Here is a 16,807-nt window from a genome sequence, read left to right as displayed (position 1 = left end):
ATATTATTATAACGAAATTATTATTTTATTGAGGGTAAAAATATCATTTCTCCATTATGTTGGGACCTTAAAAAATATTATTTTAGCATGGTGATTACTTAATCGATTAACTATAACTCTATAAAAAAATATTTGAAAAAGATAATATTACTGATTGAATAATATAGTTTTATTGATAATTTTATGTGTATTTTTTTAAAAAATAATATTTATGTTTTAATTAAAATTTGATTTTTAGTTCATATCAATAGGACATGAATTTTACTTAGTTTAATATAAATTTGATTTATCTCGGATCAGTGGTTTACATTATTTTATTTTAGTCTGATGCCCAATACACCAATCAAATCAAACTAATTATTTTTAGTTTAATTTTATTTTTTTAAAAGTCTGGATCAATAAGATAATTTTATTTTAGACTGGATAATTAGTATATATATGATTTTATTTTTTTTGGTCGAATTATATTTTTTATTTTAGTTTTGTGTTAGTCTAAATTAATTGTATAATGTATTTTTTTTATCATGGATAAATAACATATATTATTTTGTTTATCCAAGTTCATTAGTATATTTTTTTAGGAGGATTGATAGTATTGTTATTTTATCTTAACCCGAGTCACATGATATATCAACTAAATCTTAATAATTATATTTAGTTTGCTTAAATTTAATTTAGCCCGAAGTAATAAATTAGAATAATATAAAACTCGATATGAATTAAAATATAAATTGATAGAAGAAGTTGAATTTAATATAAATTATAATGATATAAAGTTCGATATAAAATAGAATTGAAATTGTTAAAACACTAGAGGAAGTTGACTTCAATATCAATTAGAATTAGAATTGATCGACCCAATAATTAGAATAATTAAATAAGGGTAATTAAGTAATTTCAGCAAGTACCGACCGACCAACTACCAAACTTTTAATGTTTCGTCTATTATAATATAGTATTAATGTATACACAAAATTTCTACTATAAGTATGCATCCAATAACTTACTCCATCCGTCCCGTTGATTTTTATACGTGCACTATTTGCACGCATTTCGAGACTTATAAAGTATAGTTTCATAATGTTTTTTTAATTTTTTTTTAATAAAAATTTAAACATGAAACTTTTATTAAAAAAAAAAATTAAAAAAAAATATTGTGAAGTTATACTTTAAAGAAGTATTGAAAAACCTGTCGAAAAGTAATGTATAAAATTATCTTTTTTTTTTGCTAGCATAATTTACCTTTCCTTGGGCATCTTATAATTTCCTTTCTCAGCAGCTGTACATAACAGTAGTTGTTGTAAAAGGCAAATGTAATATTAAAAGATTCATAACATGTTAACAGGTTATTGTAGTATTGTGGTAAGTATTCCCGCCTGTCACCCGTGTTCGATACCCTGCAGCGGCGATTTTTCAAAATTATTAATTGAAAATAAATTAAGAAGTTTTTACATGTTTGCAGGTAGCAAACCAAATGATCCCAAACTTTGAATTCGTTCACAAACACCACATAGCAATAACATTTACTTTTAATATAATTAAATACAACTTGCTTCACAACAGTATTCCCTCGAGCAACACCTTGCATGTTCAATTTCAGTGCCAACTTTGTGCTTCTGAAATATTCATTCCCCTTGGTCGCGACTAGTATTCCTTCCCCTTTCAAATTTCACTCAAAAAAGACCAAGAAACTAACAATTGTTAAAAGGAAAATAGGAGTAAACTTTGTCCCATTTTCCTCCATGGTGTATGTGATTATTCAGCAAACTTGCAAATCGAATCTGATACTGCTTGGCCGATCATTTCTGACAGAGCTTTCAAGCTTCTTCCTCCAAAATTTATGGCAATGAACCCGAGGCCAAATACATGAAAGCCTGTCTATGGCTGCCTGGCTGGTAAGTTGAAACCTACATGCCACACTCAGCTCAGTCAACATATTGCATGCTACATCTGAATTGAGGCTCATTTCATATCCTTCAATGTCTGATTCTGATACCAACACCATACGGCTATCATCAAATGCTTCAGAGTTAGTTTTTTCCGAGCAAATTAATTTAGTATCTGGCGAACTTTTAGTGCAAATATGTCTTTCCGTCGAGCATTGATAATAATCCTGAACAGCCTGCAAATTCGTTTTCACATAAGATGAGGACAGTAACTTGAGAGAAATACATGTTTTGTCACAAATTTTAATATTCCTGTTTATACAAAATTGATTTATATTGTTTCCGAACAAAAAGGAATTCTTGAATGTAAACTGCAATTTAGGTGGCATGCTTAATGGGACCAACCAAGTTGATTGAAAATGAAGGGTAAATTTCAGAAAAGACATACAAAGTAAGCAAAATATTTTAAAGTTTTATCCCTCAAGTAACATTACTGTTATATCCTCATCTAGTTCTACGAGTCCCCTGGCTTGGTGAGTTCCCACTCATGAGAGCAGGAAGTTGTGACCTTACAACATGACTATCTGAATATTAAACACAAAGATAGCATACTGCGCTACTGCAATATGATCATGCAATGGAGCCTTTATTCATAAGATACATTCACTATGAACACCTCTTCTGGCATAAATTAAGTTGACATAAACGAAAGAGAACTTAGATATGAATTTTATTGAAACACTCTATGGTACCTGCCACTGAGATGAGGCCAAACGTACCCTCGGCCTAATAGATCTCACATACTCGTAAGCAACATTCGGAGTCATCAGCTTGTGTTCCACCTGCATTTAAAGGTGGAGGCATCAAAATTGTTTCCAAGTAGTAACTGGTTAACCACTAAAAGTCCTGGGCTACATACCAGGTAACATAGGACAACAGTTGTACTCCGGCCACGACCAGCCTTACAGTGAACATATGTAGTTTTACCACAGGACGCATTATCTATATCAAGAAAAGACCAAATAACAGAGATTCTTGAGGTTTCAATTTACAGTCATTTTTATGCAAAACAAATTACTAAACGTTTCATGCCGGATTTAGAGCAGGAGATGAAAAGAAGGTGAAAACTACACCTCAGATATGAAACCAAAATGAGACTACCATTCACAAAAATCCATGCTATCGTAAACCTAATATACATATCACGACTACCTTGTCTTGAATCTAACATTTGAGGGATCATAATTCAATTCATAACTAGGTGAAGTGTGACCAGCAAGAAAACGAAAATACGGCTACAAGAGCTTATAATCAAATGCACAATTGGATCAATACATAAAAATTAATGGTGTTTACAAGACCCAGGTGCTGTGGGTCCCAATTCTAATATATGTTCCCAAACATCATAAGTAACCAACCAGTGAAAGAATCACTTCACCAGCGATAAACAAAACCAGCACTGATTAAACGTAATTCTAGACAAATATATCCCATACAGGAAAGACTTAAAGAAAAAAACTTACCATGGATGAAATCTACAGCTTGGCGTATATCACCATAGCATGGAGCAAAAAGATAATCTCTTGTAGGAATCACCAAATGATTAATATCATGAGCCTACAGTTAAATTATCAAATCAAACTTTATTCCCATTGATACTTTTGTGCGACAGATTATTGCAAGTGTACAAGATGTTTACACATATAGCTGCATTCATGATGAACTTACAAAGCTAGTCCTGGTTTCGGAATATAAACACAACCATGCTATCATAAGCCAGCCTACAGAACAACCACATTCCTTCCCAGATCTAAAGTTGTATAATTTTGAGATAATGATTTGCTAAAAGGTAAAACTAATGATAGTCACCCCAGTAACATAATACTGTATATTCTTCTAGTTTATATCTAACCCCTAAACTAAAGAATAAAGATGATGTGACAAAAAAAGAAATGATCCAAGAAGACATACTTACATGATATAGAGATGTTGAAACGAGGGTTTCATATGGTTCATTAAGTGTAACTACACCATGTACACCAAGTTCCTTCAGGCGTTGAACATCACACGGAAATGGCACGGCACCTAACAATATAAACTGAAGAGAAATAAAAAAAGAGAAGGTAGTAAGCATAGAACATATTGTCAATTTACACACAAGGTTTAATGAAATGAGTCAAATGACACAAGATCAAAATAACTATATGAAATGATCAAATTAAATGTAGAATCACAATTTTGCATTGTGGGACTTCAGTCCATGTATTGAAATAATCCGTCCATGTATTGAAATAATCCATACTATACATGATAGTGAAAGTAAGCAATTGTGTTTAATCTTAAATACAATACACACAAAGAAAGTAAAATCAGATCTGCTATGTACAATATCAGTATTCACCTAAATGAAAAACACTTAAGAGATAATAAAACTGTGATCTTAATCTTATGCAGATTCCATTTTCATATTGATGTAAATGCTAGGAAGACAGATTTTGTGATGTTACATATAAACAAATCATGAAATCACTTCAATATACAAGATGGCTAATGATTAAAGAATATCTGGAAAGCATCCCTTCAAAGATGGCAAGTCCCACTTTTTACTGTCATGTATAGCTCAGGAGCAAATGTCAATGACCGTCACCAAGGTTAATGAGGTTATTTCCGGCACGACCGATATGAAGTTGTATACAGTGACTAGGCACAAGGAATAGGTATGCCAAACCAACTAATATGCTAAATAAATGATCCAAGACCAAATATGGACACATATTTCTACTGCTAATGCTTGTCATAGGCTCATAGCATCACAAAACTAATTGTTTACCTAAACATACAACTTAAAAATTGATTGTAATATCGAGTTTTGTTTTCATACCTCATCAACTCTATCCCACCAACGGAACTCGGACTGAATCTTGTTCCTCACAAGATTATACAGCAAAGTCGGATAAAATAGAGCACGAGCTCCCGCCCCTACCAAAACCCTCTTGGTAATGAAAACAACAACAGACTGATCACCGCGAGATACATGCTTCTCAACACTTTCCTCCTTCCCTCCCCCCTCATTCAATTCCACAATAAACATTTCTACAACAACAAAATCAAATGCAAAATCAATTACCACACAACTTAGCAAACTAATCCAATTCAATCTTTTCTTGATAAAGAAAATCATAGATGGTGATCACAAACAAAATCAAATTTAAGAATTGAGCATACCAACAAAATCACAACCGCATACAATCAAAACCCACAAATGATCATAACAAAAAAGTCCAAGAAAACCAAAATCACATAAAATATTAAACACTAGACAAGGAGAAAACAAACCCAAAAGAGAAATGGGAGGTTGTTGTAAAGTGAAACTCAGACAAGAAATAGAGAAAGGGGGTGGTTGTTGGTGTAGAGTGAGAGAAGCAAGCAAGCAAGCAAGGGACTCTTTGTTTTCTTTTTCTCTCAACAAACTGACTGTTGGAATTACTACTTGTTTATTTATATCAGTTTATTAAATTTCACACAACAGAACAGATACAATTATAGTAAGTACCAACACTAGTTGTTCCTTCTTGGTGTCTTCAATTTTAAGAGTTTATAGCCGTAATCGATTCGCATTTTGCGGATTATCGCGAAATTCGGGTTTGTTGTGGATTTAAATTTTAAAAACCGCACATTCGCGGTTTGGATGCGATTTTAAGTTCTAGAAAATCACAAAATCGCAACCACAACCGCAACTCGCAACATATATTTATAATAAAATATATTTTCAAAATGTAGTTAATATCATATAAATTAATAAGTATACACATTTATTAACTAATCTTAGATTAATGTTAAGACTTCGTTCATAAGATTCACAATCATTATAAGATATATAACCAAACAAATGGAAAATATAATTAACATGTAATATTTTTTATCATTTTCTTTTTTCTTTTCTCTCATCTCCATATTTTTGTATATTTTTAATATATTTACTCCACACGAAGCATTAGTTTATATTTTATTTTTGAATGTATATTTATCACGTAACTTAAACTTGAATTTATTAATATTCTGAATATTTTTTTTTGCAAGTTATTAATTATTTTAAAATAGGTGGTTGAACCGCAAACCGATCCGCAATAACCGAAAATTCGTAACCGCAATTGACGCGGTTAACCGCAACCGCAAATGCGGTTGCGGATGACAATTTTCTAAAACCGTTCTTCGCGGTTTGATTCGACTTTTACTCCAAAATTGATCTGATCCGAACCGCGTATTCGCATAGTTTAAATACTTCAGGCAGTTCCCCCACTACGCCATAAGTGGGCTACTGTAATGCAAGTGTTACATTAGGTATGAAATTTTTGTCCTATTGTAACATTTCTCAATTAGTATTACAATAATTATAAAGTTAGTGTTACACGGTGTTGCACAACATGTAACACTAGTTACTTTTTTATTTTTAAAATATTTAAGTGAAAATATTATCATAAAACTATTATTAAAATTATATTCTAGATTATTGATGAATCAAGAATGTAATATATAATATTTTACAAATAATAAAAATTATAATGCGAAAATATAACAGTCACTTTTTAAATTTTTTATTTAATGAATTAATAATTTAATAATTAAAATTAAAAATTAATATATAAAAATTAAAAATCATTCACGGGTTTTTAAGTGAAAAATGGGCGGTATTTTCCCCGCCTAAACGAAAAAAGCCCGTACTTGGTCAATTAGACAAAACACACTCCGTCAGATACACACTCTCTCTTGAGCTCTCTCTCTCTTCTCTTTGAAAACACACTTTCTTTCTCTCTCAAATTCAAGGATGAATCAATGATGAAATTGGAGATTTAGTATTTGAATACACAATTATATTTCTCTAATTTAAAGGTTGTTACTAAATATTCAATTTATTTGATTTTGTAAGGTTTCGAGGAATCCAAATTGGGGTTTTAGTTCTTGTGGATCGATTAATCGGTAAATATTTATATATTTGCTCTGATTTAACATATTTACATACTTTCTCTGCTTAACATATATACATGTTGTGATGTTTGAGGCGATTAGGGATTTGTAATTCGGCGCTAGGAGTTTGAAAATTTTCATTTAGTACTATTGGGTGTTATTCGCTAAGTTATGTACTAATTTCAGTTGGGTTTTCAGTTTTATGCTCATATCCGTTAACCCCATTCTGTTTGTTGATCAAGGTTTTCGATATAAAAAATTAGATGTTATTCTTCCCACTGTGAGTTTTTCATTTATCATTTATTTCTATTTCTTGTTGTTAGGCACAAAACACGCGCTAATAATTCACGCAAGTATACGCGTTCGCAAGTAATATAGAATAATTTCTAGTTCGTTCCCACAAAGACTCAGACTAATTATGTTCAATTAACACTTACTCACCAATGTATGATTACTTCTCAATGTCAAGACAATAACACTTAGATTTGATTAACTAATTATTAACTATAATTAACTACGAGGATTAAACACTTAATTAAAACTTGAATTAACAATATTAAACACACATGAGATCATAACTTCATTACTACTTCCTTCAATAGTTATTATTATTACCCTTAGCATGTAACGATGATGATATTAATCGAACAACACGAAACTGATAAAAGTCAACTTTCGTTGTACCAATACCATTCTACCAAACATCCACAGTTAAGATAGAAGTTGAATAGGCATCAATTATGTCGAGACCCTATATGTCTACAGAATTTGACAACATAACGATTTAAGCACAAGTTATTCCTTATGATTACACAGGGCTAGTAAAACGGTTAGAGTTACCCACTAATCATGCATACACACACATGAACCTATGCTAGCATGGCAATTTCTAAACCTCAAGATCCACCGTCGCTGCACAAGAGATTAACAGACAATCTTATATGTTCGCGACGCACATAAGATGGATAAGCACAACCTATGCTAGATATCATACAATCATCACACACTAAGGTATTAAAAAACTAACTAAAGAATTCCATAGTAAATCCGTTACGACCCCATGATCATGATTAGCCCATTATAGAACTCATCGTCACCATGGGTTCATATGAAAATATGATATAACACACAATATAAACTAATTAAAATACTTATTAAAACCAGAGTACGTCACAAGAGTAATAAGGTGTAAAGTAAAGAAAACTAGCATCCAGTGATACAACGAATAAAAGAATCACAAGAAAACGTATGCTTCCTCTTCTTCGTTGCGATGTGCTAAAACGGTCTTCTTCCTTATCTCCTCGCTCTTTGATTGATACCACGCCACCATGAAATGTCTCTGAAAACTACTTATATAGAAGCCCACAAGAACCAGCCGTCTCGGAAGTCCAACAGAATAAGGATTGTAAAAATCAATATAAAATTTGCCGACCCTGAGCGGCCGCCCAGCAATCCTGAGCGGGTGCCCAACTTCCTGAGCGGCCGCCCAGCTTTCCTGAGCGGGCGCCCAGCAGGTTACTGGAAAAATGCTCATTCTGCTCCCGATTTCTGCTGCGTTCTGCTCCTAACTTCCCACATCCAATGCCAAGCACTCCCCTAGGCTTATTCCTAATGAAATCTCCCCATAAACGCAAATTATACCCTGAAATGCACAAACACTGGAAAAATACATCAAATACACAAAATACCTGATTTTAAGACATCAATTCAAGCCATTATAAGACGTTCTAAGTGGTATAAAATGCCACTTATCACACCCCCAAACTTAAATCGATGCTTGTCCTCAAGCGTCACAGACTCAAAAGCAAAACAAAAATATGCATGAATGTAATCTACATGAAATGCATGGATCCCCCTCACAATGACTAAACCAACCAACTCAAAACATCTCAACAAATGCAGTTAGGCGAATAAAGATCAATCAAATCATGCACACTAACATACAACTAGAAACGTGGTGTGTGCGGATGCTTAACATATATGCTTCGAAACTAGACCAATTATCATAACACTTATAACACTTCAAGATCACCGGAGCTTATTACGGAATCATGCTTTTATTCAACACAATAACAAACGCTTATTTGACCGTGTAATGAGTGAGGTCCACAAAAGACTTATGCAATGACATCCATTTAGCGAGTGTTAGGTTAGTGGATCCCAGACTATAAAAGCCTTAGGTCACTAGGCACAAAGTCCCCTAATAACTTAATAACTCGAATACCAAAGAGCCCACTCGCGATCAATTATGCATTAACTCTTTACTTTTTTTTCCTTTCTTTTTTTCTTTTTTTTTCTTTTTTTTTCTTTTTTCCTTTTTATTCAAATTTCTGAGCAAGTGCGTTTCGCTCCATCTTGCTCAACCCTAGACTACTCGCATAAAAATATGAGCAGACTACTAGCCATTTGATGCCTAGCCACAATTAGCAATGAATTCCAATTTTTACTCCAATTTTTTCTTCTCATGCCTTTTATCATTAAGAGCCTATCATAAATTCTAAGCATAATCAATAGATTAACCTTAAAAACCATCAAACCATGACAACCATCTAGTCCTTAAGCATACTCTAAGACTTAGTGAAATTATAAGTGTTTCTAGCATGCATGTCAACCTACAAGACTCAATCATCACTCTAACGCTATCACCACACTTACATCAATAACACAAATCAATCGGTAAAGCAACGCAAAAGGGATCATAGTATATGCATGAGCTAAATGACATGACATGATAAAGCTATAAAATAAAATAAAAAAAACAAAAAAAAACTATATATGGCAAAAATATGCAATTATATGAACTAAACTATCATGAATATGCAACTACATGAAACACACACAAAAATATTCCTTAACTACCACCCCCAAACTTAAAATCTTCACTGTCCCCAGTGAAGGTAGTAGAAAGGAACACAGGGTATACCTACTCGGAGAAATCATCATCATCACCCTCAGAGGGTGGAGTATCAGGAGGCGGATAAGTAAAATCCTCACCAAAAATGGGCCACTGGATGTCAGCTCCAAGCCCTCTGAAAGCAGTCCCAAGTGCAAGGGTGAGCTCCTGAGCAAACCTACTCTACGACTCATACATCACATCCATCCTCCTTGACAGCCTCCTATACTGGGCATCAGCCATCCCAGCACCTTCCTGGGCTCTAAAAAGGCCTGCCTCATCACGAACCTGACTGGACCTAGCCGTGGTAGCACCAGCTGCTGGACATCCTCCTGGAAGACGATAACCCAAACAATGCTCCTCGGGCTCTCCACCCGTCCACTCCTGCATCGCATTCAGAGTCGCTGAGTCAATAGGAGCGGCCGACATCTGCAACTGCTCGTGAGAAGGCCAATGCACTCTCACTGCTCTGCACAGCTTTGTTATAGTAGATACATAAGAGATGTTCATGTGCTTCGCCCCCCTCAAAAACTTTAGAATCCCTTGGTAGATGAACTAACCAAGGTCCATATAATACTCCTCATTCAAGATCCCCCATAACAACCTTGATCGCTCAACTGTAACCTCATGTGCATGTGAATTAGGAAAAATATTAGCACAAATAAAGGCATTCCATGCACGGGCATACCTATTCATCACAATCGCCGGAAAAGAACGATACTCGTTAGATCCAGTCTTGAACCTCCACACCGAGCCCGGCTGACAGAGAGTAGCACAAATCAAATCCAGATCAAAATCCTCGGAGGTCTTCTCATTTCAATTCTCCTCCGTGGGCTTCCGCTGTCGTTGTCCAATCACACGACGAATCACCGCGGGCTGATAATCAACTGTAAGCCCACGAACAACAGTAAACCCATTCTTGTCCGCCTTTGCGTTCGAATAAAACTCGTGAACCACACTCATTGGAACTGCCTCCGGTGACTCACAAAAAGAAATCCACCCCTTCTCCGTAATCATCGGTAACAACTCACCATCCCTCCCCGATGGTAAAAATCCCCTCTCTTTCAAAATCGGCTTAGCCAGAAGCCTAGTATACTCCTCCTCAGCATCCCTATCCATCAAACGAGGTCTCGCAGCAGTTCCCCTCGAAGAATCAACAGTAGGAACAGTGCTACTGCTATCAATAGTTCGGGATCTCTTAGGTGCCATTGAAACTGAGAAAAAATGTTTAAGAGTTGTGTTTTGAGTATAGGACAGAGTTTTAAGGTTGAAAGTATATGGAAGTGTATATGGAGGAGTTGTGTGTATATATAGGGTATGAATTAGGGTTAAAATTTGAGTAGGAGTGGAGTTTGTGGGAGATAAAACGTGGGTAGTGTAAAAGAAATCGTGGGTTGTGGATTTGTATTTTGTCTTTGGGTTTTTCTGATTATTTTTTTGAATTTTTTATAGGGCAAAAAATTTTCTAACAGCCGGGTCCTGAGCGGCCGCCCAGCGTTGCTGAGCGGGCGCCCAGTGTAATAACCCCAAAAATTTTGGACTTTTTGTAACCCTTATGAATAGTGATTTTACTGATTATGCTGATTAAGGAAATTTTTCATGCCACACTATATAGGAGTACTGTTATAGAAATTCTAAGATCTTATCAGTACTTTATATGGGATATAAGTGTATGTAAAGATCGTCGGAATCCAAATTCGAACACTTTGATTTTTCCCGAAAATCCACCAGATACCGAAAGAATTGAGTATAAGGTAACATGATTAAAAGGATTTAAATTCAAGGATTTTAAGAGAGGATCATAAAAGGAATATAAAATATTGAGAAAGGTTTAGGGGAACCCAAGTAATAAGATCCCGGATATGATCCCTCGAACGATCACCGAGAACGAGAGTGAAGCGAACCGTAAAACAAATAAGCGACCAAGGATCAAGCTTATATAAGTAACCAAAGTATTAACCAAATAATTAAGCACTAATCAAAGAGATTAGAGGAGGATGACATCATCAAACCATAAGGGAAGGACATGTGGCAAAGGAATGATGCAAGCAATGACATGTGTGAGTGATGTCATCACTTTATCAAGATATTTGTTCAAAAATCTCCTCCACCAAGCATTTCTTTCTCATTTCCCAAGGAAAAACAAGCAAGCAAAAGCTCTCCCCATTTCTTTCTTCTTCCATTCGGCCTTTTCAAGAAATGAAGAAATAGATTTTCAAAACTCAAGTTCTAGGCCATGGAAAATTACAAGGTTTGTTTCCTTGGATCCTATATTTCATAACTTAGTTATACCATGAGTTTAAGATCAAGATTCCATGGTTTGCTTAGCTAATCCACTCATCAAAGATGATGATGAATAGTAGTGAATAGTAACTTACTTTGATTTTCTTGATTTTCATGAAAGCTTAAGGTTGATTAAGCATAGATCAAGGTTCCTAGAGGCTTGTTAGTGACTACCCACTCTCCAAGGAACGTATAAACTCTTGAACCCTTAGTTTTAAGTTTGGTTTTTTTGGATGATAATGGTGCTTAGATGAATGGGTTTAGTTTGATGTTGATGGATGTTGGATTTTTGTTGAATTGATGATGATTTGGTATAGTTTAAACTTTGGAAATCGTTAGGTTCTAGTCGTCGTAATGCCCGATTTTCTATAAACTGTTTTGTGATTAAATGTTGGACCCGAACACCCACTTCTATAAACTAACCACTTCCATTCTTAGATAGTTTATGTTTTAAGCTTCGTTTTGATATGTGGTTCGTTTAAATCCGATGTACGGTTTAGGAGAAACGACCGTTTTAAGTAACGGCGTTTTGCGAACAAACCATTACCCCTCGCCTTACTTTAAAATATTGGTTAAGGCCCTTAAATGACTAATTGGATTATGAAACAATTATGTAAAGTGGGTTAGACAGTTGGTAGGGTACTCGCGAAAGAATCTCCTTAAAACTCTTAATGGTTAATTTATTAAAAATAGTGGAGCCGAGGGTACTCGAATGACTTATGTGATTCGTTAAGCGTAGAAGTGACCATAAGCGAACGTTAGGGTTCAATTGGTTAAAGTCTAGTTTCTTAAGCGAACGGGGTTTAATTCCGACTTATGTTATTTTTTATAGGTTATCGGACCCACTCTAAGCTTAAGTCTATCCGGGAGCACTCAGGCAAGTTTTCTACCCGTTATACTGTTGTTGTGATGTAAATATATGTATATGCATTATCTTGTGATAAGTGCATGATTGTTATTAGCAAATCTTGCGATATATTGGAGCATGTAATATGGTATATATGCATGTCTGTTTCGTAATCTTGATATCTAATTGTTGATTCAATTGCTTATAAGTTGCATAATACCTATGCTAGAGATAAGCAATAGTTGCGTATACCCTTAGTATTGGGGACCCAAAGGTGAACATTTTTCTAAACCGGGAGTCGATGTTCCCGAGTATAATATATATATATATATTTATATATATATATGAATAGTTTTCATAACCATTAATCGAATAAGGTTTATTCGATAACTTTATTTTAAATAATGAATATTAGTTTGAATATTCATTCGAGGACTTATGACTCCATTTATTTTATTTAATGAATATTATTTTGAATATTCATTCGAGGACTTATGACTCCGCTTCTTTTATTAAATAATATTCTTTATTTTATTAAAGAATAATGTTTCGATAATCAAACTTATTTTCGATTATTCAAATAAAGATCGTACTTTCGTATAAGTATATCTTTGGTTATTTATTATTCATTTCAAGTATGAGTTTTAAAACTTCTACTTCAAATTATTTATATAGAGATTATCCTTATGAGAATATTATTTAAATAATAATATTCAGATATTTTCTAATATATCGGGACTGATTTATTTCATTAAATCAGCATTACTCCAAACATTCTTAAAAATGTTTTCGAGTCTTCAAAATGATTTTAAAAGTTAGAGCGGATCCCAAAACTCATTTTTGTATTTAAGATCTTTCTTTCGAAGGTGATTTAAATACTCGCTCAAAACCCGAGGGATCCGGCTCTGTGGTGTATTTTATATTCGCAACAAGGTTGCTGTTTTGATAAATGAATTGATTACTTACCCAACGTTCGGGAAGTAAGTCCATCTATTGAGTCGGCATAAGCAACATGGGCTCAGTGGGCATCCATGAAAGTGTAAGTGGCTCAGTGGGAGTCCATCAAATGCGTAAGTGGCTGAGTGGCAGTCCAGCATAAGGCCGTATTGCGGCCAGGGTGATTACCAGTGGGGAATTCGTCCATCTACTAGTAGAAAAGGTTACTTATTGGTATCTTTGCCTGATCAGCAAGATATCAAGTTTAGGCCAAGGTTTTCTCCTTTCCAAATTTATTGGATATTGCAACTCTGTTTATAATTTTCATAACAGAGGTTTTCAAGGAGTGTATGAAATGTATATATATATAGGTGTATATATATCAGGACTTAATGAAGTATCTCGTAACTTCATTTCTTTCAAATGATATTTCAAAGATTGAATCTATTCAAGTCTTATCTTGTAGTTTCATTAGTGTGATGAACTTTTGAAACTAATTATAACTTGAACGGTGGTAGTTCAAGTAGTATTCGGAAAAGATATAAGTATATTGGAGTATCTTGTAACTTCATCTTTTAAACTTATATCTAATAAATGATTATCTTATGCATATCAAAGATTTTCAGAAAAATGTTGAGACAAGGTTAGATATATGAGATCACCTTGCAACGATATTTTTATACAGTTATAAACTGGAACTCTGTGTATATTATACATGTCTGAGGATTTCTAAGATTGTGAAAAGTATATATGTATATATATACTGAATATTTTGCGACTTGTCGCGTTAAGATATCAACTTGGTTCATTTCTTCTTGACCAAGACTTTCATGAGTACTATGAGAATGCTCATATATTGTTAATTATTATACATATTATTTCGGTGGGCTTGTTGCTCACCCTTGATTTCTTCTTTCATCACACAACAACAGATAGACAAGATGAACAAGATCAAGCTCCCAATTCGCGAGCGGATAGGAAACGTTCTGCAGTTTCCTGTAGGCGTTGATGCCGCCGTAGCTGAGGTAGGAACTACCAATAGGCTAGGTTTTCAACTATTGATGTACCATACTTATGTATATTATGAATTGTAATAATGGCAAAGAATATGTAAATTTATTCAGAAACCCTTTTGAGGTGTAATGACTTATAATTGTGGAATAAAATGACTTGTGTTATTTTTGGTATTCATCTCTGAGACTATAACTTGTGGTGTGTGTGTATATTGTGGGGTCACAGTACGCAGTAGTTGGTTGACTGTTAAGATTAAGTATTGATAAGGGAAATGGAACTCGTGACAACCCAAATCCCCGACCCCGGATTTGGGGGTGTTACAGAAATGGTATCAGAGCGAAGCGTTATAAACCTCAGAGATGATGTGACGTTAAGATAATAAGTTCACTAAGAAAATAAGAACTCTTGCCAAGTTCATAGTCGAACTACCTAACTTAGTACTAACAGTTAAAACCCTTATGGGAACCCTTATAAATATCGTGATAGAAGCGTAGTTCGTTATCGTATATGGTAGCGGGACTCCGAACCCTGAGGTTGAGAAGCGACAGCGCGATGATGTTTTATTACTAATTGGAGATCGGATTGTGGATCTGATAGAGCGTCCTAACGTAGGACCGGATGATGTTCATATTGAGGATGTAGCGGTTGAGGATGTTGTCCTAGAAGGGATTGTTGCTAAGGAGGATCCCGTGGAGGATCCTGACAAGAATGAATAAAGGACCACTGAGGAATTGATGACCATGGTTAGGGAAACCACCAGAGGTAGGATTGGTCGGTCACTACTGGAGGTTCGTTCAAGTTTGTAAACATAGTAGCCATTTTAACGCGGTTTACTCGTAAGACTGAGAAATTCGAATGGACAGAGAAATGCGAGAATAACTTTTAAGAACTGAAGCAAAGGTTGGTGACGTCCCCTATGTTGGCGTTGTCGGATGGAAAATGAGATTTTTTGAAGTGTAGTGACGCTTCGCATGAGAAATTAGGGTGCTTCTTATACAGCACAGCAAGGTAATCGCGTACGCGTCAAGACAATTAAGAGGATATAAAATTCGATATCCCCACCCATGAGCTTGGGCTCGTGGCAATAATTTTGCCCTAAAGATTTGAGGCACTACTTGTATGGAGAGAAGTGCGAGATTCACAAACCATAAGAGCTCTAGTACATTTTTACGTAGAAAGAGCTCAACATACGTCAGAGGAGGCGGTTAGAGCTAATCTAGAATTATGATTGGGAGATTCTTTATCTTTCGGGGAAAGCCAATGTGGTGGCTGATGCCCTTAGTAAAAAGGAGAGACTCAAGATGATAATGTCTTTGGGAGAGTTTATAAGAGATTTTGAGAAAATGGAAATAGAATTGAAGGTAACCGGAGCCGGTACCGAAAAGCTGTTTGAGATTGCAATACAGTCCGAATTATTGGAAAATAACATATTGTGCCAGAAAAAGTGATGAATGAAGGTAGAGAGCCAACAAATAGATAAGAGATTAATACCGAGAAAGATGATAAGGGAATAATAAGGTATTCCTACAGAATTTGGGTTCCAAATGTTCAAGAACTTAAAGATGAGATCTTAGATGAAAGCTAGTTTGAGGAATAAGATTTAGAGCAAACCCTGAACGTGATAGTCAGGGAGGTCGACATCAAGATAGAAGGAACCCATAACATAATGAAGTGGAAAACAAGGATTTTTAACGTATAAGATAACCCCGATTATGGGAGAAGGTTGGAACATTTTATAATGAGAAAACAGAAGTTGAACAAGATAGGGAGAATCAGGATGGTACTCCTATTGGGCAATTCATGGACCTGCCTACACAGAACTTAGACTATTATCCCCAACCACCACCCTGAGGAAACAATGCGGCGAGAAATTCTTTCAGGACCTTTAAGTCGCTAAGCTCTTAGAGTTCCAAGGAACAAGCTGACCCAGTCGAGGCAAGAGCCTGGCTAAAGGAAATATAGGAATCATTTGAGATTCTAAAT

At 34.9% G+C, this 16,807-nt stretch overlaps 1 protein-coding gene across 2 annotated transcripts; it reads right to left on the bottom strand.

Annotated features, from left to right (window-relative positions):
* Window positions 1-1,418: 1,418 nt before the first annotated feature.
* On the bottom strand, window positions 1,419-5,398 carry LOC141724206 (phosphatidylglycerophosphate phosphatase PTPMT2-like). Of its 2 annotated transcripts, none has more exons than XM_074526246.1 (7): window positions 5,112-5,398; window positions 4,768-4,979; window positions 3,862-3,984; window positions 3,410-3,503; window positions 2,806-2,888; window positions 2,639-2,728; window positions 1,419-2,122 (listed from the first exon to the last, which is right to left on the bottom strand). In XM_074526246.1, exons 2-7 carry the CDS (start codon window positions 4,975-4,977, stop codon window positions 1,760-1,762), a joined length of 963 nt encoding a protein of 320 aa, XP_074382347.1. In that variant the 5' UTR covers window positions 4,978-4,979; window positions 5,112-5,398; the 3' UTR covers window positions 1,419-1,759. The 2 variants fall into 2 exon arrangements, with proteins under 2 accessions (XP_074382347.1, XP_074382346.1); XM_074526245.1 differs by having other exon boundaries at window positions 5,223-5,397.
* Between the last annotated feature and the right edge of the window lie 11,409 nt (window positions 5,399-16,807).

This window comes from Apium graveolens, chromosome 5, assembly GCF_009905375.1.
Source record: "Apium graveolens cultivar Ventura chromosome 5, ASM990537v1, whole genome shotgun sequence".
Taxonomy (NCBI): domain Eukaryota; kingdom Viridiplantae; phylum Streptophyta; class Magnoliopsida; order Apiales; family Apiaceae; genus Apium; species Apium graveolens.
The sequence above is the reverse complement of the archived record's forward strand: the minus strand, read 5'-3'. Positions and strand labels throughout refer to the sequence as shown.

Excerpts from the sequence above, each read along its gene's own strand:
- LOC141724206 (XM_074526246.1), bottom strand. The coding sequence starts at position 4,977 with ATGTTTATTGTGGAATTGAATGAGGGGGGAGGGAAGGAGGAAAGTGTT. Across the intron at positions 3,504-3,861 it reads TTTCAACATCTCTATATCAT|GCTCATGATATTAATCATTT; the intron begins GTAAGTATGTCT and ends ATTTAACTGTAG. Across the intron at positions 2,729-2,805 it reads CTGTTGTCCTATGTTACCTG|GTGGAACACAAGCTGATGAC; the intron begins GTATGTAGCCCA and ends CTTTAAATGCAG.